Genomic DNA, 22312 nt, shown 5'->3' on the forward strand with positions numbered 1-22312 from the left:
ACTCTTCTGAGGACTTTTTGTGAGTTATACTTTTCCAAGGCAATTAGATTTTTATTTTTGAAGCTTCAGAAAATTGCCTCAAATTTAACTTGGGCTCTCAGAAGCACCCATCAAATAGTACTTCTTCTAAAACTCAGTGAAAAAGTAATTTTTCAGCTTGTTTTATTCAGCCTAAAAAGCCATTTGAATCTCCTTCTGAGTTAGCCCAGCGTTTAGTAATGTATTATGTTAACCATGTTTAGGACAAAAATGGAAAGTGACTATAAGAGAAGAGCATCTCATGCAGAAACTCAGTTTTCTGCCGACACACAAACACTTGTGAATAAATATGAAGAAACAATCCAAAACCTGGAAGGACGCTACCAGCGGGAGTTGCAGGAACTTGCTGAACAGCAGAGAGAGGAGAAATCTCAGTGGGAGTTTGAGAAGGATGAGATTGCTCAGGAGGTCGCCGAAGCTCACGAGCAACTGAAGGAAAGTCTGGCAAACGAAAAGGCCATTTCTTCTGCCCTGACCCTGGAGAAAGATCTCCTGGAGAAGAACTTCAAGGAAGAAGTGAACAAGCTCGTGTGCGAGAGAGAGCAGCTTCAGAAGGAGCTGCGAGACCTGAGGAACGCTGCCGAGAAGCAAGAGAAAAAGCTGAATGATAAAATAGCGCAACTCCAAAATGACCACGAGCAAGAGCTAAAGAACAGGGAAGAGCATATATCCATGGTGGAGGAAAATGGGAAGCTGGCGAGGCAAAAGCTGGAGAGGCTTGACAAGGAATATAAGCAAGAGAAAGAAGAACTCAACTCCAAACTTCTTGATTTGGAGAGTTTAAACAAAGACATTTGTGTAAGAGCAGAATCAGAAAAGGCTGAGATGAGTTTGGAAATCTCAAGCCTTCAAGAGAAAATACAGAAACTGCAGTGGGAGACCCGTAGTTTTTCTGTGCTACAAAATCACTATAGGGTCCTGGAAAATGAGTACGCAAAAGCAAAGAGCAAAATTGCGGCTTCCTGTGGCATGGCGCTTCTGGGAGATGAGGCAGACGTTCTCCTCAATCTACAGAAAGTGCACGAGCAAGCCGTGAAGGAAAACGTCAGAATGGCTGCTGAGATCGTCAGGCTGCAGCGCAGGCTGGAAGCCACAGAGCGGGAGCCCGTGCCACCTCCCAGTCCTGGCTGCTCCGAGTCCGGCTCAGAACAATCTCAGCTGCCAGACGAAATAGATCCCCTTTTTGAAGGGTTGCCCAGCGATTGTAAAGACACAGAGAAAGGAACAGATTCGAATGTCCTTGTGTTTTTGGAGGCTGATGCTACAGACCTGGAAGAAATGACTGAGATGGATTCCGATTCAGAGAATGCGTGTGTTAAAGCCAGAGCAGCCGGGCACACGCTCAAGGTGCAGGGGTGTCAGATCCAAGGAAGCAAAGCAGCACTGGGAGCTGATGGCCATCAGGACTGGGACAAGAACCAAGAGCTGCTTTCTCGGGTGCCTCTGCTGCAAAACAAGAGAGATCTGGAGAAAACTCCCGAGAGACGACCCAGACCAAAAGTGCTACACGACAACGTTAAACAGCAGAAGGTTCATCTGCTAAATCACAGAATAACTCCCCAAACTAAAGGGTTTGTTCCTGACGCTGTGAAGCTTCAGGTTGAGCTTGAGAAGGCTGAAGAACTGAGTGAAGCCTCTCTCCAGCTTGATCATGTTCCTGGGTCAATGAGTGGTGACCTGAAAAGTGTAATAGCTCAGCTTTGGAAAAGGGCAGAAGAGTTAGAAGACAGATTAATGGCACAGGCCGAGCTGCTGTCGCTGCAAGAAGAAATTCAGGTAGAAAACGAAGATCTGAAATCTGAAATGATGAAGTTAGCTGAAAAAAATAAAGTGCTAGAAGACAACCTGCGTAAGCTGAGAAGCCTTCACGGCAGACTAGAAGAAAGTCAACTGGGAAGTAGTAAGCTTAGAGAGGAAAAGGCGCAGCTCCTCCAAAAAGTTCAAGAACTGGACGATGACCAAGAACAAGATGCTCAAGGAAACACAGTGGCGTGCAATGACAGGTTAAGACAGCCTGGGAAGCTGGAAGAACATGCTGCTGCGTTTACAGCTCAGCAGGACCCGGCTGCCCAAAGGGACAGCAGGGTGTCCTGGGAAAAGAGGGAGCCGCAAGAACCCAAGGGAAAGCTGCAGGAGAAGGTTGCTGCTGCGGTTAACCCAGATGACACGCATCTCCAGGAGGAGAGGGATGCAGTGACGCACGGCTTGCAGAGCACGTGCACTGAGCTGCAGCAAAAAGTTGATCTTTTGAGGTAACGTACACTCGCAAAACTTTGGTGGGGAACCATGCCGGCCCCCCAGTAATCAAACGTGCCGCTTAGAAACTAACCTAGCATCCCGCTCACGGCTTCCTAGCTGCGCCTGCCTGCCGTTAACCACTCTAGTTTAACTTTGGTTAGAAAACACTGCCTTGGACTCTAATGACTAGCAAGCAGGCTGATTAATCGTGGATAACAACGGTTGAAATAAATGTGTGTGACTTAACTCCTCTCTGAGCGTGGCCTAACGTGAATGGTGGAACAGGAGCGACCTGCCGGCTGTTGTGTCTGTGGATGTAGTCGCCTTCGCAGTGTGTAGCTGATGGTCCATCAAAAACCCCCGTATTTTTATGTCCAAAATACCATGGTAACACTTCCAGAATGCTTTTAGCTTTTTACTAATATCACCTCTTCACTCGGTTCGTTCCCTTCTAGTACTGAATGTTATTTGGAATGCTAAAAGTGCTTCTGTTTTTCTCAATATTTAAGTTAATACTAGAGGATTATGGTAACTTTTTTTTTTTCCCCCCAGCGGGAGCACTTAGTGTTAGGAATCCATCAGGTGTGTTGATACGGTAAATACCATTATAACACAGAGAACATAATAGGTTACCTACTTGTTTTTAACCGCTGTGTTTCAGCAAGGATTATTTTATATTTTTTTTGGAGGTCGTAAAGTGGCTACGAGTGGCTTAATTATTGTTCAGCACCAGCTTCCTGCAGGAACTTGGTTTTTTTTTGGGTACTAACCCATGGCTAAGTTGTTTTCCTACAGTGGCCTCAGGACAGAAAAGGCACTTTGCAACACCTGCTGTTCCCAGCACACCAGACTCTAGAAGCTGGGGAAACAGCTCGCTCTCCTAGAAATCTCCATATTGTGGCGTTAAGCTGTTCAAAGTTATTTTTAACTTAAGGACTGAAAGGTTTAGTACAACAGTAGCGTGACACTCTTACTAGGTATCTTCGGTTTTTAACTAACTTCAGCTGCACAAAAACACGCACGAAAAGCCCCTTTTTCCAGTGATGTGGGAAGCACTCTTACCAAATGAAATGTAAAACCCGTGGACAGTTCATACATAAAATAAGCGCATTGCAGCTTTGTTTTGAAATATTACGAGTAGTTTAGGCTTTTAGTAGGTTTTTCTCCCTGTGGGCTGAGCTGATACGCGGAAAGAGTTTTCACTCGTCTCGTCTCTCTGCCGCAGGTGTGAAGCCGAGAAGCTGAGAGAGGAAAATGCTATTCTGAAAAACGAAGTGACTTTACTAAACGAGGAAGGTAGCGCTTCCAGCCTGAAACTGAGGGAGCTAAATGGATCCCGAGAAGAAATGCGGTAAGAATTCAATGGGGCACGTGCCACGTCCGGTTCTCGCGGTAGGGCAGGCACAATGGTTACACCCCTTCTCTCAAAGCTCCTTCATGCCTTAAACCTTCTACAAAACTTGAAACAGGCTTATTCCATGGTGCCGTTGGAAATACAGAAGGTTGACAGTCTATTCCTCAGCCTTTTTTACCTGCCCCAGCTTGTCCTGCCCGTTCCTAGAGCCACAACTGGGGCGCAACCGCAGGAGTTCAGGTGATCCAGTAACACGTACAAACACAGGGACCTACTTATGAGCCGATCTGGTGCAATTATTCTTGCTTCGGCCAAGGCAGAGCTTGTTGGGCTGGCGTAGCCTTAGAAAAGGCAGGAAAAAGGCCAGAGTGACAGTATTTCAGTGATTTGGTCTTTTGCAAGTAGATAACCCTCCGTGATCCGGGGAGTATTCTGGAGAAGTAATCCATGGGGTACCTTGAGGAGTTGACCACTCGCCAATCACACAAAACAGCGATGCTAAGCGATAAATATCCAGCATTACCATTTCTGGTGATGTGAACAAACCAGCCCGTTCTTGTCAGTGTGTATATTAACAAGTAACCCTAACATTAACGAGTTTTTGTTTGGTTTTTTTTTTTTTTCCTTAGGCAAAAGATAGAGGCTGTGAGAAGGGAGAAAGTGGCTGTACAGAAGATGGTTGACAACCTGAAAAAGCAGGTATGTGCACGGAGCCCATAACCTTCTCTGTAGAAATCATCACTGTATGAAAGCTGTTCCTTAGATGGTCACAAAGGCTGTGGAAAATGACCGTTGTATAAATTTCAACTTTTTGATAACTGTTCTCACCAACTCTTTGGGATCAATAAGAGGCTTTTCTTGACCTGGTCAAAGACAACCACAACGCTACTCTGACTGTCTGGCTTACAGACTTGAGAGCTCTTTCCATAGTCAACTTGGAAAGTTTATTTAATAGAAATATAAAGTTAAAAGCGTATCTTTTGTAATCTTTGTGGGTAATGGCTCTGCAGAAGCCCGGGGGAAGCAGAGGTTACGTGACTCAGCCTCTACTTACTTCCCAGCTCACTGGGTCTAGGAACGCTGCCAGCCGTGACCCTTTTGCTGCTTTTATTTCAAGGGTGGTTTGTTATGCTCGGCAAAGTAGAAGGTTTAAGTAGCTCGTACATTCACGTCCCTCTTAGTATAGCTTAGTAAAACTCTACTTGCTCAGAATAATCTACTCGCTCAGTGGCATAACCCTCAAAACATACCTGGCGAAGGGAAGGAGGAACAGTGGTGTGCCAGATGACTGATATCGTAACTGATATAATTGAGGCTAATTATGAGAAATTAACGGTTTGTGAGGCTGACCGTGCATGCAACAGGCCATCAGGAGGATTCCTAAATACGGCTCTCCTTGATTTGGCCTCAGATTAGGGCACGGAGCAAGTTAAACAGCTGTAGGGAAATAAAGCAAGCAGTGCTACTGGGGTCAAGGCTGTTCCGTAGAGAACAGTTAACGGCTGTGCCCCCACCGTTCAGAGTCACCACTGAATTGGAGTGACCCTTGTCAGGTTTTTTTTAATCATCTTAATAGAAAGGAAATGTTTAAAATGATCTCTTCCCCAATATAAAAGCGGTCATAACTGACACTGCTGTCCCGATTCAGGTAGCAGATCTGAAGACCCGAAACCAGCAGCTGGACTCTGAAAACACTGAACTTAGCCAGAGGAACTCCAAAAATCAAGCAGATGTGCAGGATCTCAATCAACAGCTGGCAAGGGTGCTGAAGCAAAAGGAGACGGAAGCGGGGAAGTGCACCCTGGAAGAATGGGAAAAGGAGCGACTGGTACTGAAGGAGGAACTGGAAAACTCCAAAATAAAGGTATGGGATTACGCTGTCTTTAATGGTATCAAACAACTGACCTTTCAGGAATGCACAGGTGGAATTAGCATCATCCCTTTCTCGAGCTGCGTGTGGTCTTTCAAAGCTGAATTTTCCCAAGTAGTAGCCGCAAATGTACGTGCGTGCGAGGGTGGAAGGAAAGCACGGCAGCAGCCAAAAGCTGGGCGGTAGAATTGTACAAGTTGGTCTTGCAAACGGAGCTTAGCGATGCCAAAATATTTACCTGCATTTTTCCGGCCCGCCCGTTCTGTTCACTCCAGCGCTATCCCAGCTCTAACCCGTGCCGCTGGCTGCAGCACCCTCTGGTGAACCTTTGCTGCCCTGCCTGTCTCCTGAGCTGAAATCTGAGCTGCTTACTTTTTTTGCAGTCATCAAATGTGGTGTCTTCCTTGGAGATGGAGCTCTCAAAAATGAAGGTTCAAGCTCATTTATTGGAGCAGGAGAACCACATCCTCAAGCAGGAACTCGAGAAGACAAAACAGGTATGGCGTCCTATTTGAGTGCCGTCAGGTAATGCCGCCTCTCTCTTAAGGAGCCCGAATTGGAAATAGTTAATTTCTTTAAAGTAAGGGCATAACAGTAGGGGAATATAAATCCTCTGGAAACAGTCTCCAGGTACAATGCACAACTGTTTGAATAAGGTTGGTTCCACTTCACCTTTGCCAAAAGGTCTTCCAGGGCGGTGGATCTACAAAGACAGGCTTTGACCATGAAGACAGAGATTGAAAGCTCTAATCGAGGAATAAACAGGGCTTTTCTAATTTGGGCAGACGGGATAGGCAGAGGGGGAACATTTCCCTGTGATACCCATATAGCTCCATTTAAGCACCGGTCTCTTCCGGCACGTCTTGTCGGAGAGAATTCCTAGTGCTGAACCCATCTGGAGACTCCCACATCTCACAGCTTCCGAGGATAATTTCCTGGAGGGCTTGGTTATCGCCTGTATGAGCATGGTTCAATTGGCTGTAAATATATGCTAATAAACATAGATAATGAAGGCTACAAATGAGTCACCCCTCCTGATTAGGGCTTCACAAAGTAATTTTCTTTACAGCGCCAAAGCACTCGCTTGATGCGCCCAAAGCTTAGGATAGATAAGGGTTTTAAAAAGCAAAAGCAGATGAAGCCCATTCAGCAAAGAATGGATTGTGGCTCGAGTGTAATTAAAGAGAGAAGATTGAGCGAGCAAAGACAGACCCGCAGAGAAGAAGGCAGGGCGTTAAGCTAAAGCACCACGTTAAACGGGAAAAGCATCAGAAGTCACAGTACGGTATTTTTTATTATTTTTTTTTTTTTTGCCCTTTGACAGAAGAGAAAGACCAGCCCTAAAGCAAATCCGAGGGATTGCAGGGCGATTAGGAATCCTTATTGCCCTGTGTTGCAGGAAGGATGCCCTGGGTCATATCAATGATACTCGTATGGTCATTCCTACCAAATTGGAGAATGCTCCTCTCTCTCCCGCTCCATCTGGAGTTGGGATGCTTGGTCCAGAGGAGGAGGGAAAGCTTTGCCTAGCCACGTGCATGCAAAATTCTGAAACAGCCCAGAAATACAACTGTGAAGGGGGTTTGTTTTCCGCAGCTGCCCCGGTGTCCTGATCTTGCTGACCTCCAAAATGAAGTCTCGAGCTTAATTGCTAAAAATGAGAAGCTGCAGAAAGAAAAAGAAGCCCTGAGTGAGGAATTAAACAGATGTATTGATAAGGTAAGAAAGACCTGCGAATCCACATCACCACCTACGTGCCTTAACAGGCTGTTGAAATTCTTACACCATTACCTGTATCACCCTATGCTGTAAAACTATAGACTTATTTTTGTCTTACCTTCAAGGCAGATAAAGGCTTAGTTGTCACTTTCTTCACCCCCCCCCCTCCCCCCCCCCCCAGCTGGTTTTAAAGAGAAAGCTTAAATTCTGGAGCCCAGCTTGACTGTAATTTCATGATGTGGAAAATTCCAAACATTGCAAGGAACGGGGCCGGATATAACTATTGCAGCAGGACAAGGAAGACAGTGTTCTTGCACTTTTCTTCCAACTCTGACATATTTTAACTCTGAACTCGAGCGGCGTAACTAATACGCACGCTCTAATGATCCCATTGTGTGGAGATTTGGGCTGGGAGCTGAGGGGTTTAGGTTTTGGTTGGTGTTTTGTTTTGTTGGGTTTTTTTGGTTGTTTTTTTTTTTTGCTCTCCTGTGTTTTCTTTGCGTAGCTGCAACTCCCTCTAGCTTAACTCCCAAAGTCAAATTGAGTTAAAGAAAATCCTGGCTGATTCGGGCTTACCGATGTAATCTTATTGCAGGTAACTCAAGTAAGCCGCTTAGAGAGCGCGATCGGCAGCTTGAAGCAGGAGCAGAAGTCCTGGGAACAGCAGAGTCAGACACTGAAAACGCAGCTCACCGTTTCGCAGGAGAAGGTAGAACAGCGGGGTTTGTTCTAGCCCTGGATCAAAAAAAATTTTTTTTAAATCCCTTTCTAGTGCTTTTTTTTTTTTCTTAAAAACCAGCCCCCTCGTAACATGCGCAAAGATGTCATGCAGCTAAGAATGGCTGCTTTGATGGGCTTTCAAAGTGACGTTCTCAAAGGACAAGAGGAAGCTTGTGAAATGCCATGAGACTTTCCCCCCACCCCAAGAATAAGCTACGTTGGTTTGCATCCACAGCCAAGACCCTTCTGCCAATCCATTCTGCCCCGTTATTCCTAAAATACTGCGGAGACTCTGCTGTTGCTCCCTGCTCTTCTGGCGGTGGCTCATCTCTCACAGGGCGGGGGAACAAATGGCTATTGGCTTGGCTAATTACGCCTGGGGTTTATTGTTGGCCATGGGCTGCCAGGAAGAATAAATAATTCAAGAGAAGTCTTCTCTTCCTGGCATATCACAATAAATGTGGAGGGGTGGAAGCTGTGTCGTTGCTGAATGCAGTATTGTGGCTGTATTCAAAGGGGATGGCTGCTAATTTGGAATAGAAGGACAGAAAATCATTTAGCAATTTTTAAGGGGGGCTGTCAGCATTCGAACTTCTTCACTCCATCCGTTGGAGATCCTAAATTGGTGTGAGACGTGGCGCTTACACATCCCAGCAGACCAAGGTTACAAGAAACCTTGGTCCAGCAGACACCAAGCTGCGTTCCTGCTCCTTACAGGTGCAGAGTCTGGATGAAACGCTGCAAAATACCACCCTGCAAATGTCCCGACTCAAATCGGATTTACGGGTGACACAACAGGAGAAGGAAACCCTTAAGCAAGAAGTGATGTCTTTACACAAGCAACTGCAGAATGCCAATGAAAAGGTAATGGGCTTCAGGTGCCTCCGAATCAGTCAACTTTGCATGCCGGGCGTTACAGACACCAGCTCCGCTCTTCTGTAGCCAACTCATTTCTTCTGCCCAGAGAAGCTGTGGCTGCCCCATCCCTGGAGGGGTTCAAGGCCAGGCTGGACGGGGCTTGGAGCAACCTGGTCTGGTGGGAGGTGTCCCTGCCCAGGGCAGGGGGTTGGAGTTAGATGATCTTTAAGGTCCCTTCCAACCCAAACCATTCCATGATTCTTTACGTTGCCTTGTCCACTGAAAGGACACAAATAGCGCTGCAGACCTGAGCAAGTAGACTCTGACCTAAGCAACTATTGATTTTTATTTTTTTTTTAAACAAGTGGTATAAAGCTAATAATTAAAGAAAAAAAAAAAAGCTGAAAGAAGGCAGGTACAAAAAAGCCCTATTTTAATGATGCTTTCTGTATTTAGTAGTTTTCCATTTTAGTATAACTATAATCAGTCTTGTTGGATTGTATATAATATGCAGATTATAAACTTTTTTTAAAAAAAGCCCTTATTTTAAGTTTTGAGCGGGAGGACAGGCAATGATCAGTCCATCTCCCGAGTCTCTGTTCTTCCCCGACATAAATCTCAATCTTTCACCGAAAAAATTTCGAATAATCTGTGGACGATGTATGAGTTTACGCTTAGCAAGACCATAAACACGTAAACAGCCAAACTAGTAACTGACAGGGGATCTAATTTTCAGTCAAACTCGGTTTTGAGGGGCACAGTATTGTATCAGTCTCACAACTGATGAGGAGCTGTAACTGAAGGAGGCTGTAGACAGCGTTTTTGGGACTGGTATTATGAACTCAGTTACTAATTTGGCTTGTTTGCCATGTAATTAAGGAATATTTAATGTCCACATGGAAAAGAGGCTGTTTCAGAATCGTACAACAGGAACTAAATTACAGCTATTACTGAATAATATATAATGCTGAGCCCTATTTGCTTGATGAGGCTGTGAAATGGAGTGCAAATTGCCTTCTTTTTGTGTGTGGTGTTGAACTCTGTGCATGTGTATGGAGCGTTCTGGCGCGCGGCTATTATCCGCGATTTTCGTGGAGTAGAGGGAAGCGCTTTGGGTTTGCGCTGCGATGAGCATGTTGGGTTTCTCGGTGGCGAGCGGAGCGTAGGCTGGGAGGAAGTCGTGAATCCTGCGACTTCAGAGTCTGCAGTTACCGAAAGCCTGCTCGAAACCCACCTGCATCGAGAAAATGTCTGCTGCTTTGTTTAAGGCCTAACCCTGCACTTCTGTCTGTCTTAAGAATCGGGTTCTAGAACTGGCTGTGCCTTCCTCAGGGCTGCAGGACCAACAGAGGCAACTCCACTGGGGTGAACTGGAGCAGCTGCTGAAGCAGGAGCAGCAGCTGCTGAGGCAGGAGAACGAGAGGCTGCAGAGAGAAGTCCAGAGCAGTAAAACAGACCTGACGCATGCCAGGGAGAAGGTAACCTCAGCAAGCGGACGGATCGGGGGGCTACACCAAGGCTTCACGATTTGTGTTTTGCAGTGGGTAATACAGGAGAAGAATGGCACTCGTTAGCTTTGGATAGAAACGTTTGCAGAAAGAATGGATCATGGAATAGTTTTCCTTTCTATCCGCACTGACTACACAGATGCTCTTACGATGTTTCAAACGATTTTATTTTTTTTTAAAGAAAATCCTGATAACGCTTGTCTAAGATTCTGGTGCGACTTCCAGTTAACACCTTTCAATTGTTTTCTTTCATAAAAATTTCCTAATATTCCAAGCATTCTTCATGTCCGATTTCTTAGTCCACAGCATTAGGCAGATCATGGGGAAGAGGAAGGGAAAGAGTTTTTGTTGCTCAAAGCTAAAATGTCAAAAATACACCAGAATCTGCTATGAGTCCAAAATCGATTGGTATTCCGTATTTTAGATTAAGTAGGTGCAATTTGGTGTATATGTTTTTTTATTTTTTTTTAATGGCCTGGAATGTTTTTCCACATTTGTTTATCTCTGATCCCTGTAGATCAGACAGCTGGAATCTACTGTCCTTTCCCTGAAGCACCAAAAGCATCAAAGCCAGTCAGGCATCGTCAAAGCCATAGAGCAAGAGAAATTAAGCTTGAAGAGAGAGTGCGAACAGCTTCAGAAGGAGTTGTCATCTGCGAACAGGAAGGTTAGTTTTCAATGGTAAATACGTGACTCAATGCAGTACTGGCCACATTAGCTCTTCGAGACAGAAAGCTGTAACTTTCTTCTTACACACCGAGCTTTGCGCTCTTTGTCTCTTACGAATCCCTGTCGCGGGGAGCTGACTGATTTCTGCGCTCGTGCGGAGCTGGCGGGGTGGAAGTCCGTGCCGACGTGCTGCGGGGCTTCTAGTCGGTACCAACAGCTCAGGGGTAGAACATGGGAACCGTAAACAACACGCAGCCTGCTCCAGTGCTCCGCTCAGCGCTCATATGCCAGCGTTACTGCTTTTAGATTAAACCCTGTGTATTCTTTGAAACTTGTGTCAGCGATGCTGTATAACATTGCCTTAGACATCACTTTTAGCAAAGCATTGCACTTGTCCAAATACTTATGTCATTTGATCTTGAATTGTCTTGACATGCAATGACTCACGACTTGCATATTGGGAAAACAAGGCAGATAAAATAAGAAGCTACTACCTTTCTAAGGAAATCTCTTGTCTTTAATAGATAAGTCAGATGAATTCTCTTGAACGTGAACTGGAAACCAGCTCAGAAAATGAAGGGCTAAGAAAAAAGCAAGTCAAACTGGATGATCAGTTGATGGAGGTACTTTTCAATAAGTGTTGACTGTACTGAGTAGCGTGGGGCTTTATCACTGTCTCTCTGAATCTGTGGCTTTATTTAAAAACAACTTCTAGATGTGTAGGAACAGAGGAAACTAATTGAAACGGGAAGAATTAATCTCTCCTAGTGCCTAATCTCATCTTTCATGATCAAGATGTTAGTGTGACAAATATGTTTCTCTGAAGCATGTTGTGGTTTATTGTAAGGCTTCCAATATAAAATCAAATAGCGAAGAAATTTGTTTCTGTGCTTGAGGCGAGGCTAACACTTTCCTCTTCCTTCCTAAAACATGTAACCTCAAGTTTCCTAACTAATGTTTGCGTAACGCTGCTCTTAATGTAGAAACCTGTTCTTATTTACTATGGGAATAATTGGCTGAGTTTAAGCCTTGCTATTTTATCTGGTTCGTGACAGATTAACAATTTACACAATTTGCTGTTAATCTAAAGGCATGAGCGAAAACTTCAATTGAGATTCTTCCGAAGCCTGCTGTAAACGTGGATGTTTCAGTGCTGCTGGAGACAGATCATGCTGGATGTTATGAAAACCGAGTAATTCTTAGGGGCCCTTGCTAACAGGATTAACGATGTTAAATCAGTGTATCCCTTAAGGTCAGGCTAGACCTCAGAGTTGTCTGTCAGGAGTCTTGCCTAAACTTGATGGCCTGAATTTGAGTTCAAAACATAATATTAAAAAAAAAAAAATAAAATACAACCACCACAATTTTGACTTGTTCCATAAATCAAAGCATCTTCTAGAGGAGGCTTTTACAACGCTCTTTATTAAAAGACTTCATGTTTTTCCTCAAGTAAGCAAATGGCAAACATGTTATGCTGAATATACTATGTAACTAGTAAAACTGTAAAAACTTGATTAGAAACGATGAGATTTTGACAAGTTACTGAAAGACTGTTTATATGCCCCACGCTTTTACTTATATAGTCTTAATTAATTTTTGGAAAAACTCCGAACACTGTTAAACCCTTTAGTATAAACACCAGGCATGGAATTGCGTTTTCTCCTAGAATTTGTATTTCAAACATGCAGGACTTGTGTTACTCCTAATAACGTTTTCCCAGCAGGTGTGTATAACATTCACTTAGCACTTTATGACTTCTAACTTTCTCTTTTGTGCCTGTTCTCCTTTTGTTCGTGGCTAACCTGTCTAGAACTCAGTGGTTGGAACTAGCAGAGAAGGGTGCAGTTCTCTTTCTGAAATAGTGTGCGAAGGTAGAGCAATCATTTTCAATGTACTACCCATAGCATGGAGAAAACATTTCTTTTACGGATTTTTTTTTTTTTTATTCCATGCATCTTCTAAGTAAAGAGGCCACTATTCATTTTAATGTAAAATTTTTACTTTGACAGCTGCGCTAATTGTAGTGTGCAATTTAATTCTGTAGGCCAAGAAGTTGCGTGCTTCTAAGGCACTGCCATGAAAATGGAGAGAAATAACCAATTGCCTTCAAAAAAATTAAATCAATCATAAGAAAATGAAAAGTGGCTCAACCCCTTCCTTCTAACCCATTGACTGCGAGGCTTGAAGTTGCTTTTTTATTTACCTCTGATATCTGCATGCTTTTTCTCAAAAGTTGCCTTAATATTAACTGATATGTGATCACACTCAGTGTCGTCCCTAATAATAGTTTAGCAAGTTCATTATTATTCCTCTTTCTTCCACAGATGAATACAGCAAGACTATACAGTTTTCATTAGCCACGCAAGTGGTATTCATTTTTTAAGATGCCCTTAACATTAATTGACTGTTTCTTCAGCTCTTTCATCGGGTACTCGTGTGCTTCACAACAGTACAGGAAAACCTAAACAAATTCCACCAAAAGCTCATTATTTTCACTGTTTATATTGTCAGTAAAAGAATAGCTCCTTTGCTGACAGGTTGATTCAAGAGAATCTCCTGATAGCTTAAAAAAAAAGAAAAGAACCAAATAGTTTTCTTTAAAAATACTTACAAACCTATTTAATGTTTACCTGGGCCAACAGAGATGTACAGATGCCCAGAAGAGCTGCACCATCATGAAAAATGCTTATAGTTGTTTACATTATGGACAAACTCAATAATTGAAATATGATTACGAATTTAAGGCCTTAATTCTACCACCTGTGAAAGGAAAATTAAAACCACTACCATAATCTTATATGCCTTTCCCGAAGGGAACAGAGTAATGGTTTTGAGATAACAGGTGAGAATTTTATGATGTGGTCAACTGAACTTTATGGGAAGAAAGTATTAATCTTATGCAAATCCAACATCAGGGGTTTTTACTGTACAGTTCTGGTCTTTTTTTAGTATTTTAAACTATTACAACTGTGAGATAGTTATGCCTGGATTTTACTTCAGTCTAGAAAAATGCTAAATAGTCACATGAAACAATTTTAGCCCTTAATATTGTCTGAAAGTTCATCTGATGCTGGGCCAGTTTATCTAATTTGGTGGTTGCGATGTTCTCGTGGTTGCGATGCTGCTGTAGTAAGTTAATGCCAGAAATGCCTCTCTTCTTAGCCACCTTCATCCAGTACCTGTCATAGCATTGCTTGGGAGCAGCACTTGAGTAAACGATGTGGGGAAGCTAAACCATTTGGGACCTTTACATTACATAGACTGGCTGATGCATTGAGTAGTCTTTTTTTAGTGAAAGCAAGACTTGAATTTGGAATTAAACTACTTCAGATTACTACACACGTCCATATCTCAAGGGCCCCTCTGAGTATACTTTTGCTTATGCAGCACAGACACTCAGGAGGTCTCCAGACTTGCTATCAAACTCTGCTTGTGGCACGTCTCAAAATAAGAATTATAAAATGTGTTAAACTTCTACAGTTAGTAGTGAACATAAGGACAGATATATGGGATTCTAAATACTGAATTCTGAATGTAATATAGCAGCTGGCATCAAATTACTTAAGTCATCATACATTACACTGAAAACTTGTTTTGCTTTTGAGAATGTTATCTCTCCATCCTAGATTAAAGACTAGAAATAATCAGCACTGGTGGACAACTTCTTCAGCCTCGTGATAGTGCTTTTATTTGTAAGCGGATACTATTTTTTAGAAGAGCTGCTGAGGTCAAGGTTAAAATTAAAAAGGACTATTAAGTTAAAGCTGACCACAGGCCCATTTAACTTTGACAGGATTTCATCAGAAATTCAGTGAATTTATAGCTCGGGTATGAGCTTATGAATCAAAGCTCAGATTCCTTTAGACTTCAGAACTCCGCATAAAGAAGCATCTTCTTTCATTGGAAAGCGAAAGGCGGTCTATTTAGCTTCTGTTACTGAGTTCAGGCTTGTTTCTCTTGCATATGAGAAGTTGTTCAAGACTAACCTGATGTCTAGAGCATCGCTAAAAGATAAGTTGTATGAACGGCAGTGCTGTTTTCCCCTGATGGCTGATTTACTTTGCTCTTCAGATGCTCCACTCGAGCGGCAGTGTGATGCTTAGCCAGTCCCCGCACTCCCGGGAGCTCCCGCAGCAAGGCTGTGCTATGGTGCCCAAGGAACAGTTCCTGCAGCTCCAACACCAGCTACTACAAGCAGAGAGGAGGAGTCAACGTCTTCAGGAAGAGCTTGAAAGCAGACCCTCTGAAACAAACATGCAACAGGTAAAGCTCTCATTACTCTGCAGGTTACCACTTTAAAAGAATATCTGGTTAGTTTTCTTCTTTTGTTTTGTTTTTTTTTTTTTTCAATTCTGATGAGATCCGTTCTCTGTTTATGCCAGTTCAAAAATGAAAATTCAATCTATCAAAGATATCAAAGCAAACCTTTGCTATTTAGTATATTTAGCTTGAGCCATAGCTTAATTCTGAAGACCTCTTAATCTGTTCAAAATAAAAAAACACTCAACTGGCTTTTCTCCTTCTGATCAATGTGCAGTAAGCGTTTATAGGTTTTGTGTTGTTTTCTTTACCTAATATCCATGTCTGGAACCATTTGTTTTTTAAAAAGTACACTACACCACATATTGCACAAGCACATACCCCTCACACATAAAATACTAGTTTGGGCTGTTGCTGTCACATGGAGTTCTGTCAGCTGTAGTAGAGCAGAATACAAACAAATTAATCCTTTTTATAAGGTCAGCCTATCTTTGTTATTTGGCCATAAGAGATGTTGTTTGGAGAACGCTGTTACCATTATACAGGAACTTCAACATTGGCACTTCTAAGGAAAAACAATCTAATTCCAAGGAAAATTACATCTACTGCACATAATGGGCAGAGTCATCTTTAGTGTTTGGGGTTTTTAACATATAAAACTGAAATATAGGCAATAGGTAGAAAAGTTTGTATCCTCCCGTATATAACTAAGCTTGGGGACTAGGCTTGCTAAATGACTCTCTTCTTCAACAAGTAACCGAACCTCTAAATCTCTAAAGCTTTGGCTCAGGCCATAGGTCTTTATCTTATGAGAAAAGATAAAGCTCTGAATAACTTAGATAAAATACTAACACTTTTATTAATCTGTTAGCAGGAAAAAAACTTTAAACTCAGATTGCTGTTACGCTTAAAAAAACAACCCCCAAAACAACAAACAAACAAAAACCAACCAAACACAAAACAATAAGGCCAAGACTTTGAAGCTTAACAATCTCTGAGCGTGTTAATAGGGTATTCTGGAAAAAAGGTATTACGGAGTACACGCAGTAACAGTTTCTAAAATTTCCAAAACTTGGAGTAAGAAGTCTTTTTTAAGACAGGTATAACACTTAGAAGTTCCACACAAAAAAATAACTTAATGGCAAATAATATAGGATAAGTAAAAATAAATCAATTGTAAGGTGCTCTCCTTTTCAGCTGAGTCCTGAGAGAAGTGCATTACCACAGGCTAATGTACTTGGTCACATAAAATGGAAAGTAGAGTGTGCAGTTTAATTTTGAAATCATTAAAGGCCATATAACAGCAGTAGCATCTGCAAATGAATGTGCTCTGTATTGCATTCGGAGTGATGACTTTGTAATTTTGCTTTTGAAAGCCTGAGAAACAATTTGCAAACTAGTCACATCCTGGAACTTGTAGTTCTACAGATAAATCACTTTTACGTTTCCTGTAAAAGCTTTTATTCTGGAAGGCTTCATGAATTTAAAAATACTTTCAGAGAGGCTTTGCACTTTTCTGTCAATGCACTAATGCACTTAATCCTTTTAATTTTTTTCTATCGTTGCTTTGTTGTTGGGTTTGGTTTGGTTTTGGTTTGGGGTTTTTTTTTTTTTTTTTTCTTAAAGTGAATGGGTATTCTGGTTTATAACATCTCCTACAGCTTTTTTTATGGGCATTACTAGATAACTTACTAAAATCTTTATTAAGCACATGCATTCTACAACTATAACCAAGGCCAAACTTGTTTTAGTTTGTCTCAACTTTGACATTTCTGTAAGCACATCTTGCTTGTCATCCTGACTTCTAGTGTTAACATTTAGTTGAGCTTATGTCCATTTCAATGTCCCCTTTAGCACCTTGAAAAATTGCATCCTAGTCCCTCTTCATCATCTTTTCACCAGTGAGTACAACGTCAGGTTATCTCCATGCTTTCTGTGTAAATTTAATCACCTAGTTTTGCTGCTGCTGCTTTGCACTTTGCAGCTTTCTTAGATCCCGAGTCCTTCTGTGTAATAAGGTATCCAAAGTTATCCCCCTCCTTTTTGGAATTATTTTTTTTGTGTTCATCATGCTTTGCAATTTTCATTGCTTTTTGATCGTTGCTACGGTGGCCTATGTTCTCATTCATTTTACAGTCAGTCTTGAGCGATTGTCCTCCAAAGGCTACTGTTGTACATTCAGATTTCACTAAATTAAAACTCCTGAGCCTTTTCTACTGTGTTAACCTGTCTGGACTCTTCTGAATTCCAAATGACTGTGTCTGCTGTGTCTAGTGCTGTGATTCTTACCTGCTGCACAGTAGCAATCGCTGCACTTGTTCTCGTATTCCTTGCTCAATAACTAGATTTGGGAGCCTGTTAACGTTAAATGATCTTTTCCTAAGTTCACTTAGAACCTCTGCTAACTGGTATTTTTGTTCAGAATATTTACAGTTGCTCAGCTTCCCCCTTCTTCAGCTCTTTATTTGAAAATTCAAATCACCTCTGACCAACAGCTTGTTCACCTGTCTCAGGAAAAGACTTACAACTAGGTTTAAAATAAAAACGCAAATAAGTTCTTTCAATACCATTTGGCAATCTGTGAGATTATATATATAATGGCAGATAATTTCATCTAAGAAACTTAACTGCTTTGCTAATTGCAAAAAAAAAAAAAAGCCACTGATCTTTTTAAATCCCCCCAAAAACGTGGATGAGCCATCTGAAGAGTCCTTACATCTAGAAAATGCATCCCAAATAGCTCCTCAATTGCATATGTGTAGTGCTAATACTAGTATTTAGAGAAATATAAGACGTGATACTCTGCATGTTTTCTTTTGTGTGTGGTGTTTTTTGTCTTGCGTTGCTTGCTTCGCTTGTATTGGTGGTTTACTTTATACATACGTATTTAAAAGAAAATCTGGATATCAGGGTGAAGTATCCCACTTGCCTTCTTTCTCTAGGCCTTGCTACCGGAGCAGCGAGCAGTGCATGCAGATTCCTACCGGAGGATCGGGCACCTCTGACAGCTTGGCTGCTTATGATCTCATTCCTTACCATGATAAACACACACAAACACACGAACTGGCATAAGCTGAGAAACTTGAGGATCAAATTATTTTGTGCTTTTTCTAAAAAGGAAAAAAAAAGTCTCCACAGTATTATTTCCTATTTATTTGTCTAGAAGCTATTTTGTTTAAAGTTCATAAGCTGTCTTTTTTAATTTGTTACAGATACTTTTTATTTATGTTATTTAAAATGTGGAGTTGTTCAATGTGGAAAGAGACTATTTTTCTCAAATGGTACTAATTTTATATGAGATCTGAAGAAAATCTGGGGTATTTATACTGCATTTTTGTATAAGATGTATAAACTTTTTAACAGGGAAAGATGACATTTTTGATGTAAATGAAAAATAAAATTTTTTTTAAACATAATGTCTCTTGTCTTAATAGTACCAATAGTTTACGGTTTCAGCTTTATGAAGAAAAAATAACAAATTTTAGACAAAATATTCGTCCTTGCTGAGGATTGTCATATCAGGACTTCTGGGAAAGATTTGCAATAGAGGATGTACTTAAATACAGATATTCAGCTTCTTTTTAGTAGATCTACCTGCATATTTAAGAAAAGAATTTGTGTAGTACATGGGCATATTCTACCGCTGTGGCCATAAAGTAAAAAGGCAGTGCCAGAAAAGGGAAAATTATTAACACACTTGTTTCTTGGATAACATTCCTTAGGTTTTTGTTTTGTCTCAAATTACTAGATTAAATTAGATTTCTAACACTTTAAAAAGTCAGCAAAACACCTCTTTAAGGCCAATGATTTTTCTAGTTGGGAGCTATGAACGATTTCTCCTGCTGGCTTTCAAAAATCTTTTTGCTCCCATCTTTCTAATGACCTTAAAGCTAATGCTTGAGCTGACTTCTCCCATTAAACATGAGATAATTTGAAGTTAGAACATTCCCAAATCACCTTTAAGCCAAAAAACCAAGATCACGGGTATTGAGACCACTATAATTCTTAGTTTCCACTTAACTACTCACGCAAGGCCTCCTGCAACCCATATGAAGTGTAATAGTCAGGTATGTTTTTGAATTCCAATCAAATTACAAAAGATAGCTCAAGATAATTTGGCTAAAAACTTCCCTGCAAGTTCTGCTTAGTAGTATTCTTTCAATCCAGAAAAACATCCAGTCCAGCAACACTGTAAAACTGCTTTCTATATAATTAATGTAACTTTTTTCAATATTTTTTTCACAAGCTAAGTGATTCTACAGCCCTATACATAGACTTAAGGAGTTTCTGGTGTTACAACAAATAAAATGTTGATCCCCAGGGGATCTTTATATAGGTGTTTAGGTGAGCAACTACCTACCTGAAACACTCCTCCCTTGCTTTTTCATTTATACTCCCCCACATGTGTGTAGGTACTTCAGTTTTGAAGGTATTTTGTTTTGGGGAGAAGGTTAGTGCTTTCTCAAAGTTAATCTTCTCAGATGACTTCCTAGAATTAGAGTAACAAGGCAGCATTAAAACAAAGAATCCCTTTTCCTGCAGTCAGTGTCTAAAGTTCACAAATACAAACGAGCTTTGTTTTAGCTCCTGGTCTTCCTAATTTATTTGGGAAAATTTCACTCAACCATTGGTGTAACGGGCGCTCTCATGACACTGAGTTACTATACTCTTAGTAAGACTGTCTGTTACCTCACTGAAGAAAAAGTGCAAAAGCATTTAAGAGTTACTATTTGGAAACATTAATTTTGAACAACTAATCTAAAAAAAATTTAAAAATTCAGGTTTGGGATAATGGCATCATACTTTAGGATATTCCTCAATTTCAAGGGGGCTTTGGCATAGGAGAGTTATACTGTCAAACTAACGTGCCCTTATGACTTCACCTTAATTTTTTTTTCTAAAATTGTTAAGATTTTGATTGGTATTTTGTTTCCAATATTCAACAGAAATATGGCAGCACCTAAGAACAAGAAAAGGAAACTATCCAGATCTGACTATCACAGTCAAGATAGAACTAGAATTTTATATCAATTTTTCTTAGACCTGGTCATATCAAGAGTAACTTAGACTTAGAAAACTAGTTCTATGCTGTGAGTGTCCTTTAAATGTTGCCATAACGTTGTGCTTCCATGAATGGTTTATTAATTTAGTCAGCTGTTTAAAATAGACTCAAATGTGGCGTGACAGCTATTTCCTTAAGTGTAAACTGAAAAAAGGAGACTGGTGAATGTGAACTGATTTTTGTTAACTGATTTTCACATAAATGTTGCTTTCCAGGGGGGTCATGAGCAGCTTCTAAAAATGATGGAAGAACGTATGATGGATGTTGAACAGAAACTAAGACTTGTGAAGAGGCTTCTCCAAGATAAAGTAAATCAGCTGAAAGAACAAGTAAGCATTCTTACTCTCTTCCTCAAATTATCCCCATTACTTCTGTAAACTAAGTGGGCAAAAGCTGCCAAGCTATTCTTGCTTAGAATAAAGTTAAAGGGTTTTCTTTCAATGCTTCTGAGCTAAAGCACAGCATATTTGCCCGAAAGCTTCCTAAAATTCTAAATTGGGGACTGAATCCACCACTCATTAATTTCCTAAAAGCTATGCTTGTTTGGTATGCTGATGCACTTAAAGTCCGGAAACAAACATCAAATTCTGGCCAAGTATCCTAACTGGAAAAGCTCCTTAGAAAAGGAGGAAAAAGAAATTCCTGAAGAGCACAGACAGGATTTCTGTACAATTACTGATTTCTCAACGCCCCCTGCCCCAACACACCCTTTGCTTGACATGGTTTTGGGGATTTTGTTCTTGCCCTGGTCTGCCTTCTTCAGAAGTCCTAATAGCACAGGAAAAGTTGGCTTTTGAACACTTAGGTGTGACATGGTAACGATATCTGTTTTCTGCTGAGATACGGTCTCCTCTCATGCTAAGTTTCCTGCCAAAGGGCTGTTCCCAAAACCACCAGAGAAGCGCTAGGCTGCTCCTCCCCAGTTTTATAGGAGGAGCTGATGGTTCAAATCTTGGAGGAAGTATCTCTGTGGGACCACTGGGCTGGTGGATCCTCTCATGAACTAGACTTATCCTTAGAGGACAAATGCTGTAAAGCAGTAGTTATCTGACAAGATTCATTTGAAGCCCTCTGTCATCTGCCTGATCTCCTTACAAAGTCTCCCCAGTTTCAAAATATTCATCGTATCTATAAAGACTGCACAAACGTACAGGTTTTCAACAAAGGAAAATAAGATGAATGGGTGGGTTGTCCTTATTTGATATTTAAATTACAATAAACACATTCACCTAATTTCCCAGCACTGTTCTTGCTTTTAATTAGTTTTTATTTTGCTTTTAATTCGCTGAGTAATTATGTTCTGTTCACAATTCAGCTTTCCAAGAACACTAAAGCAGATGCGATGGTCAAGGATCTCTATGTTGAGAACGCACAACTGCTGAAGGCTTTGGAGATGACGGAACAGCGGCAGAAAACTGCTGAAAGGAAAAATTATTTACTAGAAGAAAAAATTGCCAACCTCAATAGAATAGTAAAGAACCTGGCATCCCCATCATTTAATTCAGCAGCTGAGATAAGGTCATAGCAAAGCCATTAAGTCTGCCACAGTTCCATGCACTTTACTGAAATGTTAATATTTCAGCTTTTCACTGTGTTGCCTTTTTGTATGGATGAATTTTAGTTAACAGATTCCTCCAAGGAGAGGACAGAGCTAAATCCCAAACTGGACACTGCCAAAAGAGAACTTTTGTTTATTCCCAAACTGTTTTTTTGCTAAGTTTTGCCTAAAAGCAATCTTCACTATGTTAAAAAAAAAAAAAAAAGACATATGTTTTTCTAGGTTAACTTATTTTGATACTTTGGTTTTAATTTAAATTATAAATTCTGAGTTTACTGTACTGAATTGATTACTCCTATCTAGATTGAAGCCGAGGTCTAATGCAAACTTACATTACCGAATTCAAAACTTTAAACTACTTTTGGCTTTCTAGGATACTTCATGGTCCGAACTTACTAATAGCAATAGGTCAGTCTTCAACACTGTCAGTAAAATTGCTGTTGAAAGCAAGACTTTC

At 41.0% G+C, this 22312-nt stretch overlaps 1 protein-coding gene across 10 annotated transcripts in view; it reads left to right on the plus strand.

Annotated features, from left to right (window-relative positions):
• NIN (ninein) overlaps positions 1-22044 on the plus strand; it is a 63370-nt gene extending 41326 nt beyond the window's left edge. For 3 of the 10 annotated variants that reach the window (XM_074583560.1, XM_074583558.1, XM_074583559.1), the window contains exons 17-30: positions 243-2291; positions 3503-3628; positions 4261-4330; positions 5280-5495; positions 5885-5998; positions 7098-7220; positions 7816-7929; positions 8658-8804; positions 10097-10276; positions 10824-10973; positions 11500-11598; positions 15047-15238; positions 20513-20626; positions 21613-22044. In XM_074583560.1, the coding sequence (XP_074439661.1) occupies positions 243-2291; positions 3503-3628; positions 4261-4330; positions 5280-5495; positions 5885-5998; positions 7098-7220; positions 7816-7929; positions 8658-8804; positions 10097-10276; positions 10824-10973; positions 11500-11598; positions 15047-15238; positions 20513-20626; positions 21613-21822 (3904 nt within the window). In that variant the 3' untranslated portion in view covers positions 21823-22044. Of the gene's footprint in view, positions 1-242; positions 2292-3502; positions 3629-4260; positions 4331-5279; positions 5496-5884; positions 5999-7097; positions 7221-7815; positions 7930-8657; positions 8805-10096; positions 10277-10823; positions 10974-11499; positions 11599-12785; positions 13072-15046; positions 15239-18177; positions 18367-20512; positions 20627-21612 lie in introns of those variants that run through there. The other 7 variants (XR_012586584.1, XR_012586586.1, XR_012586585.1 and 4 more) reach the window with 7 other exon arrangements.
• The last annotated feature ends 268 nt before the right edge of the window (positions 22045-22312 follow it).

The sequence above is a fragment of the Larus michahellis genome, chromosome 4 (assembly GCF_964199755.1).
Source record: "Larus michahellis chromosome 4, bLarMic1.1, whole genome shotgun sequence".
Taxonomy (NCBI): Eukaryota; Metazoa; Chordata; class Aves; order Charadriiformes; family Laridae; genus Larus; species Larus michahellis.